Genomic DNA, 19,749 nt, shown 5'->3' with positions numbered 1-19,749 from the left:
ATGAATATGTCAAAATACTGGAAGATGACTTGTGACCAGTATTGGTGACCATATATGTGACCAATATCTGAACAGATTATTGCTGCCGTGCCTCCTTTACTCATTAATTCTGACATTTCTAGCTAAAACTTCTGTTACATTTTCTTTCTTTCATAAGACCAGGCTGTTCATTACTCATAAAAGCTTACCTTATCTATTTTTACCTTCTCTTGCTTCTTAATATATCTTTTGCATTCTTATAAAAACATAAGCTCTGCTGGTATAGTTTCTCCTTCCATGGAGAATTTGCCTGTATTCATTGTTTTAGGATGTTAGTTCTTTTCATGACTAACTCAAATAAATTTGTGAGAAGGTTCATACATCTACCAGTTTTCCAGTTTCCTGAAGATGGACAGTCCTGCTGGTGTGTCTAGACTTTTTTTTTTTTTTTTTTTTATGACAAGGTCTCCTATTGCCCAGGCTGGAGTTCAGTGGTATGATCACGGTTCACTGCAGCCTCGACCTCCCAGGCTCAAGTGATCCTCCCACCTCAGCCACCCGAGTAGCTGGGACTATAGGAGCATGCCACCATGCCTGGCTAATTTTTTTTTTTTTTAAGATGCAGTCTTGCTGTGTTGTCCAGGTTGGTCTCAAACTCCTGGGCTCAAGTGATCCTCCCGCCTCAGCCTCCCAAAGTGCTGGGATTACAGGTGTGAGCCACTGTGCCCGGCCTGTCTAGGCTTTTAAAATACCATAGGATGCCTCAAAATCAAGGTTTCTCAACTTCAAGCACAATTGACATTTTGGGGCTGGATAATTCTTTTTTGTGGAATTGCAGGACATTTAGCAGGATCCCTGGACTCTATCAACTAGAGCCAGTAGCACCCTGCCCCCAGTTATGACAACCCAAAATGTCCCCAGACACTGCCAACTGTCCCAGGGGAGCGGGGAGAAGAAGGGAGCAAGATTGCCCCCAGTTGAGAATCACTGCTGTAAAAGATGAGAAATAACTGTTGTATAGCCTTAGCTCTTTACTGTCGATACCAGAAAGCAAGCTCTGGGCTCTACACCAAATAGCTCTATCAGGAATGATTCAATGTAGGTAAACAGAGGCGAGGCAGTGGGGAGCACAGCTGGTTAGTACGTTAGTGTGAGAAAGCAAATTGAAAGGAGAGACATCAAAGGAGCGAGCAGGGTCATCTGGGGCTCTGAATCCATAAACCAGATTTGTCCATATTCTCGAAAGAGCTCAGAGATGAAGCCTCACCTGCCTAGCTCTATCAACATGTTGTCATCCTTTGGGAAATCAGATTTCATGGAAACAGCACATTTTACCACAGTTGTTTAACACAGCTACTTTTGATGCTTGACGGTGAGGATGGGGGTACATTTTAAGGCTGCCAAAATGGCTCAGTGTTTAATATCACATAATATGCATGTCAGATAACCATTCCTGACTCCTCAGTCCTCGCCCCAGCATCTGGGATAGATGAGGAATGGAACTGGCAATTTCAAAAAAGAAAGCTAGGGCTGGGCGCAGTGGCTCACGCCTGTAATCCCAGCACTTTGGGAGGCTAAGGTAGGAGGATCACCTGAGGTCAGGAGTTCAAGACCAGCCTGGCCAACATGGAAAAACTCCATCTCTAATAAAAAATGTGAAAATCAACCAGACGTGGTGGCACACACCTGTAGTCCCAGCTACTCAGGAAGCTGAGGCAGGAGAATCGCTTGAACCCAGGAGACAGAAGTTGCAGTGAGCCTAGATCTCACCACTGCACTCCAGCATGGGCGACAGAACGAGACTCCGTCTCAACAACAACAAAAAAAGCTAGAAGTTTAATGATTTATTATGCCAGACCAAATTGTTCTTGCACCAAAATGTCCTCAAGCCGAAATGCCTAAATCCAAACAGCTGCCTCAGACAGTCACATGCCCTATTTGATCTGTGTCACAGATGGAGCTACGTTAACCATATTCATCACCTAGTTTGCATGAATATTACACAGTTCAGTTCTGAGCTGCCTTAGAGGGTGGGGTACCAGCAGCCATCTCATTTGGTACCCAGGACCACAAGGATCACAGTTTGGAAGCAACATCACACGTCAACTCCATTACTTCTGAGCTGTGTGACCTTGGGGAGAGCACTTAATTTCTGAAACCTTCGTTTCCTCATCTGCAAAATGGGGATAACAGTAGTACCCACCCTGCAGGGCTCTAAATGAGATAATAAAGTGTCCCAGTACTGTTATGATCATTGTTATCATAATCATGTCATGAACTAACAAATGGGCTTATTATTCAGCTTTGTGTATAGTCTCCCAATGGTCTAATGATCAGAAGGATGGTGCCAAGTAACTAGAGGAGGCCAGCACCTGTGCTCCCCTATAACTCAGGGCCTGCTTGGGGTGGGGAAGGCCCACGTCCAAACCAACAGTTACCCTTGAGTGCCCAGCTGCTCCCTGGCCTGGACTCTGAAGTTGGAATTGGTAGTTTCCTCTTGGGAATTTGTCCTGTCCTGATTTAGTCAGAGGAGCTGGTTTAATCTACAAGAGAGATGATTTCTTCTTGCCATGACTGTTGTAGCTGGTTGCTCTGGTTTCTCTGGTACAAAGTTTCATTTTATAGGAACCTAGGGAACCAAGAACTTCCTAAGGGTACATATGGGGATCTCTGTTAACATTAACCTTTTGGGAGACCAAAGTATTACCTTAGCTTATATTATACATATGCTGCTACTTGAAGTCAAAACATATCCAACCAGAGTTAGGAAGTGGGCCTTTTATTAATATATTACCTTGCTTCAGATTTTGACTGTTTCATTAAAAACCAAACAAAAAAAAACTGCCATAGAGAACTGGTTTCTGAAGCAATCTCCACTTTGGTATGCTTACTTTGAGTGGCCTTAGGGAAGTAATGAAAAATAAATAAAATATGAACATATATCACAAATGTTTTTAAAAACATATTTTACAAATACATCTTTAAGAATAAAGCAATGTCTAAGTTTGTTTGCTTTTTAATGCTTTCTGTGGATACTTCATGCCACCCGCTTTGTGTTTCCTTATACAGGAAATGCTTCTACAGAGAGGAATGGGGTCTCTTTTAGTGTTCAGAATGGAGATGTGTGCCTTCACGATTTCACTGGAAAACAGCACATGTTTAACGAGAAGGAAGATTCCTGCAATGGGAAAGGCCGTATGGCTCTCAGAAGGACTTCAAAGCGGGGAAGCTTACACTTTATTGAGCAAATGTGATTCCTTTCTTCTAAAATCAAAGCATGATGATTGACAGTGTGAAATGTCCAATTTTACCTTTTACACAATGTGAGATGTATGAAAATCAACTCATTTTATTCTCGGCAACATCTGGAGAAGCATAAGCTAATTAAGGGCGATGATTGTTATTACAAGAAGAAACCAAGACATTACACCATGGTTTTTAGACATTTCTGATTTGGTTTCTTATCTTTCATTTTATAAGAAGGTTGGTTTTAAACAATACACTAAGAATGACTCCTATAAATAAAACAAAAAAAGGTAGTGAACTTTCAGCTACCTTTTAAAGAGGCTAAGTTATCTTTGATAACATCATATAAAGCAACTGTTGACTTCAGCCTGTTGGTGAGTTTAGTTGTGCATGCCTTTGTTGTATATAAGCTAAATTCTAGTGACCCATGTGTCAAAAATCTTACTTCTACATTTTTTTGTATTTATTTTCTACTGTGTAAATGTATTCCTTTGTAGAATCATGGTTGTTTTGTCTCACGTGATAATTCAGAAAATCCTTGCTCGTTCCGCGAATCCTAAAGCTCCTTTTGGAGATGATATAGGATGTGAAATACAGAAACCTCAGTGAAATCAAGAAATAATGATCCCAGCCAGACTGGGAAAATGTAAGCAGACAGTGCCACAGTTAGCTCATACAGTGCCTTTGAGCAAGTTAGGAAAAGATGCCCCCACTGGGCAGACACAGCCCTATGGGCTCATGGTTTGACAAACAGAGTGGAGAGACCATATTTTAGCCCCACTCACCCTCTTGGGTGCACGACCTGTACAGCCAAACACAGCATCCAATATGAATACCCATCCCCTGACCGCATCCCCAGTAGTCAGATTATAGAATCTGCTCCAAGATGTTTAGCTTTATACCTTGGCCACAGAGAGGGATGAACTGTCATCCAGACCATGTGTCAGGAAAATTGTGAACGTAGATGAGGTACATACACTGCCGCTTCTCAAATCCCCAGAGCCTTTAGGAACAGGAGAGTAGACTAGGATTCCTTCTCTTAAAAAGGTACATATATATGGAAAAAAATCATATTGCTGTTCTTTAAAAGGCAACTGCATGGTACATTGTTGATTGTTATGACTGGTACACTCTGGCCCAGCCAGAGCTATAATTGTTTTTTAAATGTGTCTTGAAGAATGCACAGTGACAAGGGGAGTAGCTATTGGGAACAGGGAACTGTCCTACACTGCTATTGTTGCTACATGTATCGAGCCTTGATTGCTCCTAGTTATATACAGGGTCTATCTTGCTTCCTACCTACATCTGCTTGAGCAGTGCCTCAAGTACATCCTTATTAGGAACATTTCAAACCCCTTTTAGTTAAGTCTTTCACTAAGGTTCTCTTGCATATATTTCAAGTGAATGTTGGATCTCAGACTAACCATAGTAATAATACACATTTCTGTGAGTGCTGACTTGTCTTTGCAATATTTCTTTTCTGATTTATTTAATTTTCTTGTATTTATATGTTAAAATCAAAAATGTTAAAATCAATGAAATAAATTTGCAGTTAAGATCTTTAAGTTTGGTAATTTTCACAGAGAAAAAACATCTGCAGTCTCTTTCCCTGGTGGCCTGGCATGGAAGTGGTAGGACATGCTGATTAAGACAAACACAATTGGCTGGGCATGGTGGCTCACACCTGTAATCTCAGCACTTTGGGAGGCTGAGGCAGGTGGATTGCTTGAGTGCAGGAGTTGGAGACCAGCCCGGGCAGCACAGGGAGACCCCTGTCTCTACAAAAAATTAAAAATTAGTTAGTCATAGTGTTGTGTGCCTGTACTCCTAGCTACTCAGGAGGCTGAGGATGGAGGACTGCTTGAGCCTGGAAGTTTGGGGCTGCAGTGAACCACGATTGTGCCATTGCACTCCAGCTTAGGCGACAGAGCGAGACACCATCTCTTAAGAAGACAAACATAACAGTAACATCTTTTGGAAATCAGCAGGTACCCTGTGACTGTGAAATTAGAGCAAGGGTTGTTCTGCCTCATGAGATCAGTTTCTGAGGTCTCCTTTCCCATTACTCTTTCAAGATTATCTCTTCAACACATTGCCTTTGGCCTGTAGGCAATGTACAAGACCCAATTCAGATCTCATCCAAGTATCTGCTTCCTCAGTGTCAAACAGGTAGGACTACTGAAAAGTGAGAGCAGGATTTGGGATTTCTGCATTGCTGGTTAGCATGTGGGATCCCCAAATACGGGAAGCTGGCCTCACCCTCGTAAGAGGTCTCTGAGCAATCTCTTCTTCAAGGTCCTCAGCTCCCACAAAGATGCCGAGTACTGAATTCAAAGGAAGATGTGAGATCCTCTAGATTGGGAGAGGGGTGAGACCTCAGAAATCAATCCCCCAAAACAGATTATATAACCAAAATATACATAAAAGGATGCACAATGTCCAGTATCCTTTAGGTCCCACCCCCTTATTTTTCCTACTGTGTCTGTGCTGTGGTCCTTAAGCAGAATTCTCTCATCTATTTTTCTTACTTTAGACAGACGTACGGCAGGACAGAGAGTGTTTCTGAGAAGCATCCTCCTTTGGGTCTAAGATTGATCCCATGTTCTGAGACTCTATTGTAAGGAAACAGAGGTGGTGCCAATATTAGGAGGCAAGGAGTGTCAGGGCAGAGGCCAGTATTTAAAGAAGTATTTCCTCAAAATATTGGAGTAGTTTTTTTTGTTTTGTTTTGTTTTTCCTCAAAACACACTGCAGTCATTAACCCCACAAAGGAAGTCTGCTGACTTCAGTGAGCAGCATCATGATCGTTCTTACTGAAAATGGTGAAGCAAGCCAGGCAAGCACCTGTAGTCCCAGCTACTTGGGAGGCGGAGGCAGGAGGATCGCTTGAGCCAGGAAATTGGAGTCCATCCTGGGCAACACAGAAAGACCTCGTGTCTTTAAAACAAACAAACAAAAAACGATGAAACAGCTTCACTTGGGATACTGGGTATGTCTAAGGAGGTCAGCTAGGAGTCGGTCGGTTTGTCAAAGGCCATTTAGACAAAGATTAATTTACAGCATAACCAATTCACAGAGTGGACTTGTTTGGTGTCATTTTGTCTCCATAACAGCATTTTAAGGACTAGTTTGTCTCTGTCTCTGCTCCTTGCTGTTCTAGTTGGAGTCCGAAGGAAAGGAAAAAGGAAAGACTGGGTAGACATAAGAACATAATCTTCAATTTGAAGAATTCTTATCAGTGTATACTTTTTTTTTTTTTTTTTTGAGACAGAGTCTCACTCTATCACCCAGGCTGGAGTGCAATGGTGCAATCTTGGCTCACTGCACTCTCCATTTCCTGGGTTCAAGCAATTCTCCTGCCTCAGCCTCTCGAGTAGCTGAGATTACAGGCACCTGCCACCATGCCCGGCTAATTTTTGTATTTTTTGTAGAGATAGGGTTTCACCATATTGGCCAGGCTGGTCTTGAACTCCTGACCTCAAGTGATCCACCAGCCTCAGCCTTCCAAAGTGCTGGGATTACAGGTGTGAGCCACTGCGCCTGGCCAGTATATACTGCTTTCTTTTCATGTTAGTCTCCAGGTACAGCATCAAGAAGTCAGAGCAGGCAAAAATGGAATATATGTTCTTTTAGAATATATTCTTTTAAATATATTTAATAAATATATTCCTCACTGTGAAGAAATCTTATGTTCCCTGGTGTTTCCTCTCTTTATCTCTTAGTCTCAAACGAGCTACAGGAAGCTGGAGCAGAGACAAATTCAACATTCTTCAAAATGTAACGAAAAAATGATTTCCAGTCAACTAAATTATCATAGAAATAACTAAATTTGGTGAATTGGTCATTTTCAGCAAATTCATTCAGAATTGACCTTCTGGGTCAAAGATGGAGTGATTTTCTTTAGAGCCAAAGACCTGAACCCTACAAGAGAAACATTTATTGGTTTCCACCTTGGATGTTAACATGGGGCTCTCTGGAAACTACCTGGGCTGAAGTCTCTGTGGCAGGATGATGGCAGATCCTCTGGCTGGGGTCAGAAAAATCATACATGGTGCTACCCCAGGGTCCAGTTCTGGGTCTTCATTTTTATGGAGATCATGAATCAGCTTCAGAAACAATAACATTCCCTATCATTATACTATATCTGATTCTTGACAAATATTTGAGAAATGACTTGGAGACAAGTTTCTATTGGTGATAACCAGAGAATGGCTTCATGGATATGGGGACCAAGATATGGAGGTTTTGCACCTCAGGGATATGAGGATACTAAAATGTGAGACTGATTTATTATATAGCACAGCTTTCTGGTCCAAAATGAATCACTAAAATTTGCTTTAAAAATTTAAAAGCTAAAACGGAGTAGCCTTCCTTCTTGGTTTTATCCCAGAATTTTGAGCTTATTGAATAACATAGCTTATATATTGCTATGCAATCGCATAGACCAAAGCCGAAGCATGTAGATTGCCTATACACCAAAAGGGGTGCAAATGTGCATAGCAGAATTAGCGAAGAATGAAGTCAGGAAACTGAAAATGTTTCTATACTAGGTGGAAATGCCAGATAAGGAGCAAAGATCATCAGTTATTTCCCATATGGCTGCAAAATCAACTCCTAAAGAAGGACCCAATGGAAACAAAAGCCACAATGAAAAGAAGCAATGATCCCAGCTTTTAGATGGAGATGAATACATGAAAATTCTAGCAAGAGTACATATTCAGATTCCAAAACGTTTAGTGATGATAACAATGTCTAGTTTTATTCACCCCTAGACCACAGCAAATTCTTCATGGAGGCACATCACATGGATCACTGCATAATTCAAAAGCCAATATTAAGAAAACAAAGTATTATATGAAGTAATATGTGAGCTGATGTGGGGTTTGGTGCTTTAGTTGAGTGACAGAGTAAAGCCATAGATTTATGTTCTGGAATATCTAATATAAACTTGGTTAAGGACCAAACATAAGGGAACGCAGCTAAGCAGGACTGATTTCATTTACTCATGCGAGCAACATTAATTGAGCTCCAACTATATGCTCAACACTGTACCAGGCATAGTAGGAGATACCAAAAGACTGTTTCAATGAATAACGTACATTCCAATTAGGAAAATATGCCTCATCCACACATGAAAACATAAATAACAACAGGAGGCAATACATTGTGGCCAAGTGACAACGAAATTAGCTATGATTTATTAAGTATTTTTCTACTAGCCAGGCTTGTGCTAAATGCTTTATATTCATCCTCTTGATCTTAAGTCATCCTGTGAGGTAGGTGCTATGATTATCTCCATTTTACAGATGAGAACACTTAAGTTCAAACATGTAAAACGGGATGCCAAAGGTCATACGACTTGTAAATGACAGAACTGACATTTGAACTCAAAATGAACTGACTCTAAGTCCTAAGCTCTTACTAAACCAATGGCTACAGAAATTCAGAAAATGGGGAAGGCTAATAGAGGAGCTGAGCTGGCCGTTAAGGGAAAGATAGGCTTCAGTTAGTCAAGGAGGAGGAAGAAGGGCCGAAGGGGTCAAGCATAGAGTAAATGCATGGAGACTGGAAAAGAGCTTGCGGAAATTGATTACATTAGTCTAGCTGTCCAGTGAATTCCTATGTGGGCCAGATTTTGGTGGACAATGAATACCAGGCCGAAGATTGTGAACTGTAGGTTATCAGCAGCCACGAAACATTATAATGAATGCCAAGTTTCAAGCTGTAGACCCGTGGGAGATGAACTGCGAACCTGCCCGAGGAAGCGGCGCCCAAGTGGCTAGGGGCGGGGTCACAGGCGCCAGAGGTGTCGCTGGGGCACCTCTCCGGGCCTTCCGCCTTTTTCTTCCGGGCTGGGTCCCGCTACTCCAGTTCCGCTAGGCGGCGGAGACGGGGCCAGAGGTGGGACTACAATCTTGACCCTCAGAGGGGTGCCCAGGCGGCCGCGGTAGGCGGCCCTCTTTCTCCGGCCTCGGGTGGGACTGGCACCCGTCTCGGGGGGCTCCACACTACCACGCAGGGAAGCCAACTCGTCCGCCACCCGAAGCCGGGTTCCCCTAGACTCCCACGGGCCGCCTCCTTTTTCGTCCCCCACGAGGCCGCGACTCTGAGGGTTCCGCTCTGCGGCGGAGGCGGGGCCAGGGGCGGGGATGTGGGCGGGGCCGTGAGGTCGTTTCAGGGCGCGGGGCGGGGCCGCCCCCTTACCTGTGCCCCTCAGGGTTCCAAAGGTTCCACTCCGCGGCAGGGGCGGGGGCGAGTCCGGAGGGCGGGTCCAAGGCGCCCAGGTGGCCGCGGCAGAAGGGCCTGTTTCTCTGGCCTTGGCTGTGGTTGGCAGCCGGCCGGGGAGAGAAGGGACTCAGGGAGGCAACCCGGTTCCCGCCCGTTGCTGATTTCGCAGCGGCTCTCCCGGGCCGCCCCCTTTTCCTTCCCCCTCAGGCCGCGACTTGGAGGGTTCCGCTCCGCGGCGGGGGCAGAGCCAGGGGCGGGGCTGAGCGCGGCCTGGGCGGGCTCCCCGGCGGCTGGGGTGGGCTGGCGTCTTCTTCACGCCCGGGGGACCTCCTCGCGACCGCCGGGACGTAAAAGGGGCTTGGCAGGGGCGTCCTCGCCCCACTCCCGGAACCCGGTTTCCCGCTGCTCCTGCGAGCGTCGGGAGCCCAGCAGGCCTGGCCGAGGCGGGACCTTCGTCGCTCCAGCCCCCGTCCCCGCGCCTCCCCGCCGCGCGGAGCTCTGGTTGGCTTGCTTTCCAACCGGACTTTGGGGCTAGCGTTTAGAAAAGTCTCGACCTCCTCCGGCCCGGTCCCATCCCAAGAACCGACTAAGGCTGTGAGTGTCCGGGAACCAGACCCGCTTGGAGGCCACAGCCCCGACGTCCCGCGCCCACGCGGCAGATCGGGCGCTGCGGCCCGGGAGCCGCGGGGAGATGCGGAGCAGGAGCAATTCCGGGGTCCGCTTGGACGGGTACGCGCGGCTGGTGCAGCAAACCATCCTGTGTTACCAGGTAAGGAGGGACCGCCCCCAGGGAACGCGTGGAACTACCCTCTCGTGTAACTCATTCTCCTTCCCAGGTCTGGCCCTCTTGTGACCTGAGACCTTGCAATTAAGAGTTTGCTATTTGAATCTAGTCCTTGCTAGCCGGTGATTACCACCCCATTGCCACCCCGTGCTCCTTAAGATTCAGGGGACCTAACTGTTGCTACGGCTACTTTTCACAGAATTCTTTGGCCATTGTTCAGGATGAGAATGAGCCGCCTCCGTGCCCGGGTCCAAACTGCCTCTTTTTGCACTGACTCTGCTTTTTTTGGACGAGAAGAGGTGTGGGGGGATTGGACAGACTACACTGAATGAGAACAGTAGACAGGAGTGAAGAAGCTCCTGAAGTTTACGCAGGACTCTGCAGTGTGGGGCGACAGCTACTGTCCCTCCCATGAGCTGTCTTGGTAGAGACCCACCTGGGAAGCCCTTAGGGGCTACTTTGGTTGCTATTTTACAGATAAGAAAATTGTGAGGCTAGAAAGGTCACTGCATGTAGCAGGTCAGACCCAAAGGCTCCCAAGCTCACAGGGTCCTATGACACTGCCCATGTGGTCCGAGGTATGAATTTGCCTGCTATGCTTTGTATTCCTGGGCTAAAATTATGTGTGGGTCCATCAGTGTAAGACCACTGAACTATTTTTATTCCTAGTGAAGACAGCAGCTATGTTTCTTGCCCTCAATCAACAGCAACTATTTATAGGGCCTTCAAAGTCAACGAAGGAAGTGGCATTCAGGGGTTAGAGGCCTGACCTGCAAGTTGGGAGCCATGGTCATTTCCAAGGCACTGACCATTTTCCCTTCTTAACTAATTTCTTAGCCTTGTTTCCTCACTTAGGAAATATTTGTGGTGTATCTGTTATATGCAAAGCACTCTACAAAGTGCTGGGGTTACAAGAATAAATGATCGTAGTGCAGTAACATTTATGCATAAGGTATAGGTCCAAAGTCCCTTAATCTGTTTTCTTTGTTGTTGTTGTTTGTTTGTTTTTGAGACAGGGTCTCACTCTGTCTCCTAGGCTGGAGTGCAGTGGCGCGATCTCGGCTCACTGACACCTCTGCCTCTTGGGTTCAAGCGATTGTCCTGCCTCAGCCTCCCGAGTAGCTGGGACTACAGGCGTGCGCCACCACACCCAGCTAATTTTTGCATTTTTAGTAGTGACGGGGTTTCACTGCGTTGGCCAGGCTGGTCTCGACCTCCTGACCTCTTGGCCAGGCTGGTCTCGACCTCCTGACTTCAAGTCATCCTCTCACCACGGCCTCCCAAAAGTGCTGGGATTACAGGCATGAGCCACTGCACCTGGCCTCAGAGTCCATTATCTGAAACCCTTTGGACCAGTTGTGGTTTGCCCATCAGAAATGTTTGGCTTTTAGAAAGGTAATATGCGTACAACGTACTATATATACCATAATAACTGCAGCCAGATCTGGGCAGCACCCCTTCATCAAACAGGTTATTACTTCCACATCAGAATATGAATATTCACATAATTTCAGTAAAGGCTGAAAAGAGTTTCATATTAGTTCGGCTCATCTTTTGCCACCAAAAGAGCTTGCTGCAAACTTACGAAAACACTTTAAATTTTCAGAGCTTACTGGCTTTTGAGATTGCACATGAAGGTTGATGGTCTTTATTTTGAGAGCTTTGAGGAAGGACCCCTCGCCCAGTTTGTGGGAGCAGTAGAGGAGTCCTGGAAGAGATGATGTTGAAGTTGAGAGCAGAAGAAGTAGGCAGGCAAATCAAGGTTATTTTTCCCCTTCTTCCTTGGAATATATTCTAATTACATCTATAACGTGTTTTAAAATCCAAGTTGAAAAACCTTTCCCTTCATGACTGTGATGGAGAGGGCTTTAAGGAGAGCTGATGAAGCTTGGTTCTTTTGTCAGACCTGGGTTTGAATCCCCTGCTCTGCCTTGAATGACATGTGTGACCTTTCTTGATCCCTTCTGAGTCCATGCCCTCATCTGTAAAGTGAGGATAATAACACTTGCTTCCACTGAGTGTTTCTAAGGAAAAAATTAGTGCCTACTATCTTGTCTGGCACCTACTGGGCAACAGTAAATAATGGGTGCTCTTGGTGGTGTTATGATTTTGATAGAGGCCACACGTTTGTGCCCAGGCCTCGTGGTCCTTGCAGGAGTACTCTGGCTCATGGTGCGCCCTTTCCTGAAGGTCCTGCTACAGCTCCGCATTCCTTGAGCATAAATATGTCTCCCCATTGATGCCAAGAGATCCTAAGTACAGAGACCTCATCAGTTTCCTTCCTTTGCATCAAGCAGTGGCCAAAGGCATGAAAGGTACCCTTAAGTCCTTGTTGGTAAAAGACTTCCAGCAGGACCTGAGTCATCCTAATAACCCAGCTATCCAGGCTTGCCTTCCCTCAGAAGCAAAAGAATTGTCTTCTCATTAAAGCAAATCTGTGAGATTGGACTTTCCTCCCCAACATTTTAATGATTAAAAAAAAGTTGTGTGAGCCTTTAGTTGTATTTATTTTGGGGGTAGTTGGTGAGTAGCCCTCATGTTTGCCCTCTTTTTCCCTTCCTGTGTCATCAAGCTCTTCTGACTAACCAGGATACTCCCAGCACAGTTCTGCCGGGAAATGCCATGCGCCCACAAGTGCAGAATTGCACCCATTCACCCCCACAACTAGTGTTCACAGTTGTAGAGCCCTAACCCATTCAAGGCCTCATCACCTTCTCTGAGTAATCTTAGGCAGGTCCCCTAACTACTCTAGAAAAACGAATGAGCACTTTTGTGTTATGTATATTTTACCACAATTAAAAAAAAAAAGAATGAGCTGCACGAACGGTTTCTAAAGTGTATGCTGTATCTCCCCACCTGCTGTAGATATGTGCAGATGTTTAGGAGGCATTTTTTTTAGTGTCAGCTGGTAACAAGTTCTAAACTCTGTTTCTGATTTGCTTTTTAAATTGAGATCAATTTACATTGGTTTCATTTGTTAGAAATCATTTTGTGTTAAATATGCCAAGCTAATCACCATTTGAAGGGGCGGCCTGCCCCTCCACACCTGTGGGTATTTCTCATCGAGTGGGACGAGAGACTGAGAAAAGAAATAAGACTCAGAGACAAAGTATAGAGAAAGAACAGTGGGCCCAGGAGACCGGCACTCAGCATACAGAGGACCTGCACCGGCACCGGTCTCTGAGTTCCCTCAGTATTTATTGATTACTATTTTCACTATCTCAGCAAGGGGAATGCGGCAGGAGAACAGGGTGATAGTGGGGAGAAGGTCAGCAAGAAAACATGTGAGCAAAGAAATCTGTGTCACAAATAAGTTCAAGGGAAGGTACTATGCTTGAATGTGCACGTAGGCTAGATTTATGCTTTTCTCCACCCAAACATCTCAGTGGAGTAAAGAGTAACAGAGCAGCATTGCTGCCAGCATATCTCGCCTCCTGCCACAGGGTGGTTTTTCTCCTATCTCAGAATAGAACAAATGTACAATCGGGTTTTATACAGAGACATTCAGTTCCCAGGGGCAGGCAGGAGACAGAGGCCTTCCTCTTTTACTAATCTTCCTCAGCACAGACCCTTCATGGGTGTTGGGCTGGAGGACTGTCAGGTCTTTCCCGTCCCATGAGGCCATATCTCAGGCTATCTCAGTGGGGAGAAACCTTGGACAATACCCGGCTTTCCTGGGCAGAGGTCCCTGCAGCTTTCCGCAGTGCATTGTGCCCCTGGTTTATCGAGAATGGAGAATGGCGATGACTTTTACCAAGCATACTGCCTGTAAACATTTTGTTAACAAGGCACATCCTGCACAGCCCTAGATCCCTTAAACCTTGATTGCATACAACACATGTTTTTGTGAGCTCAAGGTTGGGGCTAAAGTTACAGATTAACAGCATCTCAAGGCAAAACAGTTGTTCAGGGTACAGATCAAAATGGAGTTTCTTATGTCTTCCTTTTCTACATAGACACAGGTAACAGTCTGATCTCTCTTTCTTTTCCCTACAGTCATTCTTCTGTTAGAGGTAATAGTTGGTTCACATAATTTCAGTAAGGGCTGAAATTATTAAATTAATTAAATTATTTAATATTAATTATTAATTATTAAATTAAATTATTAGTTAAGCTAACATCTTAATTAATTCCTTTTCCTGTATCTGTGAAAGAGAAGAACTTTTCCCATTAGTCATTGGCCAAATATACTTGCTGCTAAATATTTGAATCTTTAATGCAAAGAATGAAAGAGCTATGGTTACAAAAAGGTCCTTTTGCAGGTTTGATTTTGTAAATATATATACTCTAGGAAGTATCTTTAAACATTTGTTGCCTTTAAAAGAAATTTTTAGATTGTTTTGGCTCAGGTAAGAAATATGAACTTTGTACATTTTTTTCACTAACAGCTGTTTGAAGGCTCCTTAATAAAAGTATTAAGTGTGAAATGGTGATGAGAATATGGATCAGAAGGAAAAACAATGGTCAAGGCAGTGTTCACTGTAACGACAGATTATTTGGTATAATAAAGCAAATAACTAAGAGACTGGGACAGTAAATACTGTTATTTAATGGCCACGGAATTTAAAATGAGAAGAATGGAATAAATAAAACATGGAGTATGGAACAAATAGTAACAATAATAAAGAGGAATTTGGGAGACAGTTAAAAAAGACATAATTAAGTATTAGAAAATAATAATATGGCAGAAGAATAGGAAGAGACTGGAGTGAAAGTGTTTTTTTGTTTTGTTTGTTTGTTTGTTTGTTTTTTGAGACAGTCTTGCTCTGTTGCCCAGGTTGGAGTGCGGTGGCATGATCTCACCTCACTGCAGCCTCCACCTCCTGGGTTCCAGTGATTCTCCTGCCTCAACCTCTGGAGTAGCTGGGATTACAAGTGTGTGCCACCATACCTGGCTAATTTTTGTATTTTAAGTAGAGGTGGGGTTTCACCATGCCAGGCTGGTCTTGAACTCCTGACCTCAAGTGATCCACCTGCCTCAGCCTCCCAAAGTGCTGGGATTACAGGTGTGAGCTACCGCTCCGGGCCAGGAGTGAAAGCATTCTGAGGGCTTTATCCCATTAAGAAGGAGGATGAAGGTATTATCCTAGCTTTTAAGATAAGAGTTTGTGTTTAAGCATTACCATTAATATATGTGGCATATATAACTTTATTTTTATTTTAATTTTTTTTTGAGACAGAGTCTCGCTCTGTCACCCAGGCTGGAGTGCAGTGGTGCGATCTTGGCTCACTACAACCTCTGCCTCTCAGGTTCAAGCGATTCTCCTGCCTCAGCCTCCCAAGTAGCTGGGACTACAGGCATGTGCCACCACGCCCGGCTAATTTTTTGTATTTTTAGTAGATACGGGGTTTCACCATGTTACCCAGGATGGTCTCCATCTCCTGACCTCATGATCCGCCCTACTCAGCCTCTCAAAGTGCTGGGATTATAGGCGTGAGCCACCGCGCCAGGCCTCTGGAATATATAACTTTAAAAACGATTGCAGAATAAAGAAAATCTGATCATCTGAGTGAAGGGAGGAAAAGGCTGCTGGGGAGGGTAGGAAGTAAAGAAAAAAGTGTGGTAAATATAAAGTACAAAATAAGATGCAAATAAATCCAACTATACAGTATTAGTAATCACAAGAGTCTTCCTCATTAGTATAGTGGTGAGTATCTCCACCTGTCACAACGAGTATAAATGTTGAAATCCACCAGATAATAGAAATTATTATTATTATTATTTTGAGACAGAGTCTTGCTCTGTCACCCAGGGTGGAGTGCAGTGGCATGATCTTGGCTCACTGCAACCTCCGCCTCCCGAGTTCAAGCAATTCTCCTGCCTCAGCCTCCTGAGTACCTGGGATTACAGTCACCATCATGCCCAGCTAATTTTTGTATTTTTAGTAGAGACGGGTTTCGCCATGTTGGCCAGGCTGGTCTCAAACTCCTTACCTCAGGTGATCTGCCCGCCTCGGCCTCCCAAAGTGTTGGGATTACAGGCGTGAGCCACTGCACCTGGCCCAGGTAATAGAAATTATTTTTTTAAAACTTTTTAAAAGGTGTGTGTCATTTGTAAGAGACAAAACCTAAAACATAGGATACTGAGAGGTTGAAAGTAATATAGTGGGACAAGATATACTGGACAAAACTAACCAAAAATACGTTGATGTATGAATATCAGACCGAGTAGACTTTGAAAATTTTTTTTTGACTTTGAAATTTTTTAAAAATTATATTAGGGATACAGAATGGTATTGCTAGATGACAGAGGGCTAATTCACCAAGAAAAATATAGCAATTTTAAATCTGCAGAATACTAACAACATAGCTTCAAAGTATGTAAAGCAAAATTTGACCTAACTATAGGAGAAGTTGACAAATCCATAATCTTAGTGAGAGTTTTTAAACCCCCTCTCTCAGATACTGTTAGATCAAGCAGAGAAATAATTAGGCCATAGAAAATTGGAGCACCGTAAGAAACAAATTCGATTAAGTACACTTACATAGAATTCCGCACTGAACCAATAGGAAATACTTACTTGTTTCAGCTTCACAAGATATTTTTTCAAAAAGTGGTGACAGATTAGAATATAAGGGAAATCTCAAAAAATACTGAAAGATCAACTTTATGCATGCCACATTTTTTTTGGCCAAAATGCAAGAAAATTAGAAAGCAATAACAAACAATTGCTAATGCCTGTCATATATGTTTGGAAACTTAGCAAGCCTGCTTCTGAATATGTCATGGATCAAAAAAGAAATTATAATGAAAGTTATGAAAGAGTTAGAACTGAATGACAGCAAAAGCATTCCAAATAAAAATGTATGGGATTACAGCTAAAGTGGGGTTTGAAGTGAAATTTATATCCTTACATGTATATATTGGAAAAGAAGAAAGATTTAAAAATTAATAAACTCACAGTTGTGAAAAGGACAACAGAGTGTATTCAAGAAAATAGAAGAAAGGAAATAAGGGTACAAGCAGCAATTAATGTACTATAAAACAGACAGCAAAGATGGACAAAGTGAAAAACTGATTTTTTGAAAAGACTAGTAAATAGGCAGACTTCTGGCAGGGTTGGTGAGAGGGATCAGGAGAAGGAGGAGGGACAAATGAATAATACAGGAGTCCCCCTTATTCACAGGGGATACATTCCAGACCCTGTGGGTGCCTGAAACCACAGATAGTAGCAACCATATATAAACTGTGTTTTTTTCCCTGTACATAGATACCTATGAGAAAGTTTATAAGTAAGAGATTAAGAACAATAATAATAAAATTGAACAATTAAAACAATATACTGTAATAAAAATTATGTGAATGTGGCCTCTCTCTCAAAATATTTTATTGTATGTAGTATTTTCAGACCACAGTTGACCACCAGTAACTAAATGACAGAAAGCAAAAACGGATAAGGAAGGACTATTAAGAGTGGGCTGTTTTCCAGATAAAGGTTACCAGTGTTAAGAAAAAATTAAATCCTGATTAGACCTGTAACCTTTAAAGAAATGGAATGAGTCCAAAAAGTCCTAGTCCAAGATGCTTTTACAGAGAAGGACCAAGGAACATTTAGAGATTGATTTCTTTATGTATCTTGGAAGTTAAAGAATTTGGGCCAGGTGCAGTGGCTCACGCCTGTAATCCCAGCACTTTGGGAGGCCGAGGCAGGTGGATCACCTCAGGTCAGGAGTTTGAGACCAGCCTGGCCAACATAGTGAAACCCCGTCTCTACTAAAAATTCAAAAATTGACCGGGTGTGGTGGCAGGCACCTGTAATCCTAGCTATTCGGGAGGCTGAGGCGTGAGAATCACTTGAACCTGGGAGGCGGAGGTTGCAGTGAGCCGAGATCGTGCCACCACACTCCAGTCTGAGCGACAGAGTGAGACTTTGTCTCAAAAAAAAAAAAAAAAAAAGAATTTGACTTTTATTCTGAGTGAGAAGGGAAGCCCTGAGAGGGTTTTGAGCAGGGGAATGATATGATATCATTCAAATCATGTTTGAAAAGAATCACTCCATTGGCTGCATGGAATATTGACTGTAGGGGACCAAGGAGCAAAGCAGAATGAATGACCAGTTAGGAAGCTTCTGCAGTTGGAGCATGATGACTCAGACAACGGTTGTTCAAGTGGAGACAGTGTGGAATGGTGAGATTTGGGGTAAATTTCGAAGGTAGAGACAACAGGATTTACTGGTGGAGTGAGTATTGGGTGTGTGAAAAAAGAAAAGTCAAGAATGACTTCAAGATTTTAGGCTTAAACAACTGTTAGGATGGAATTACCATTTACTGCAATGGAAAAAATTGTGGGGAAGCAAGTTTAGGGTGGAAGATAGAGTTTTGTTAAGTTCAAGGTGTCTGTTAGGTATCTGTATTAGTCCGTTTTCATGCTGCTGATAAAGACATGCCAGAGACTGGGCAGTTTACAAAAGAGAGAGGTTTAATTGGACTTACAGTTCCACGTGGCTGGGGAAGCCTCACAGTCATGACGGAAGACAAGGAGGAGCAAGTCACATCTTATGTGGATGGCAGCGGGCAAAGAGAGGAGTGCTTGTGCAGGAAAACTCCCCTTTTTATACCATCAGATCTCGTGAGACTTACTCGCTATCACGAGAACAGCATGGGAAAGACCTGCCCCCATGATTCAATTACCTCCCACCAGGTCCCTCCTACAACATGTGGGAATTGTGGGAGTACAATTCAAGATGAGATATGGGTGGGGACACAGAGCCAAATCATATCAGTATCCAAGTAGAAATGATAAGTAGGCAGTTGAATATGTGAGTCTAGAAGTTAGGGGAGAGGTCTGGGCTAGAGACAGAAATGTGGGAGTCATTGGTGTATGTGTGGAAGTTAAAAGGCCCTGAGACGAGACGAGACAAGATCACAGGAACAAGTACAGACAGAAGAGAGATGAGGTTCAAAGAGGAGACCCCCAAAAGTGGAGAGATCCAGATTATGAGGGGGAGGTACTGCCAAGGGGGATGAGAAGAAGCCATCAGGGAAGTAGCAGGAAAAGCAGCCAAGGGTCATTGTCCCCTCAAAGTCCTATGTTGAAGCCCTAATCTCAATGTGATGGCATTAGGCGGTGGGGCCTTCGGGAGATGATTAGGTCATAAGGGTAGGGTCCTGATGAATGGGATTAATGCCCTTCTAAGAAGAGACACAAGAGAGATGGTTCTCATCACCACCACCATGTGAGCTCACAGCAAGAAGGTGGCCATCTGCAAGCCAGGAGGAGGGCCCTCACTAGAACTTGACCCTGCTGGCACTCTGATCTCGGATTTCCTAGCCTCCAGAATTGCAAGAAATATATTTCTGTTGTTTAGGCACCCCGATGTATGGTATTTTGTTAAAACAACCCAAACTGACTAAGATCAAAGTCGGAAAGTGATTCAAGGAGGAGGAAGTAATCAGATGAGTAAAAGGCTAATAATGAGACAAGGTCAAGTAGCATCAGGACTAAGAGTTGACCATTAGATTTGGGGATGTGGGAGTTATTGGTGACCATGTCTGACAGTTTATGTGGAGTA

At 43.8% G+C, this 19,749-nt stretch overlaps 2 protein-coding genes across 16 annotated transcripts in view; both read left to right on the top strand.

Moving 5' to 3' along the window:
- Positions 1-5,103, top strand: part of ADGRG2 (adhesion G protein-coupled receptor G2) — a 136,944-nt gene extending 131,841 nt beyond the window's left edge. For all 12 annotated transcript variants that reach the window (XM_055106772.2, XM_055106773.2, XM_024927213.4 and 9 more), the window contains one exon: positions 3,049-5,103. In XM_055106772.2, coding sequence (XP_054962747.1) covers positions 3,049-3,233 — 185 coding nt within the window. In that variant the 3' untranslated portion in view covers positions 3,234-5,103. The remainder of the gene's footprint in view (positions 1-3,048) is intronic.
- A 3,996-nt stretch (positions 5,104-9,099) lies between these two features.
- The window catches only part of PHKA2 (phosphorylase kinase regulatory subunit alpha 2), a 92,041-nt gene continuing 81,391 nt past the window's right edge, over positions 9,100-19,749 (top strand). The window contains exon 1 of one of the 4 annotated variants that reach the window (XM_003819542.6): positions 9,100-10,222. In XM_003819542.6, the coding sequence (XP_003819590.1) occupies positions 10,145-10,222 (78 nt within the window). In that variant the 5' untranslated portion in view covers positions 9,100-10,144. The remainder of the gene's footprint in view (positions 10,223-19,749) is intronic. The other 3 variants (XM_008972942.4, XM_008972943.4, XM_034950365.3) reach the window with 3 other exon arrangements.

Source organism: Pan paniscus, chromosome X (assembly GCF_029289425.2).
Source record: "Pan paniscus chromosome X, NHGRI_mPanPan1-v2.0_pri, whole genome shotgun sequence".
NCBI classification, from domain to species: domain Eukaryota; kingdom Metazoa; phylum Chordata; class Mammalia; order Primates; family Hominidae; genus Pan; species Pan paniscus.
Note: the sequence above shows the minus strand (reverse complement) of the source record. Positions and strands in the feature narration are given on the sequence as shown.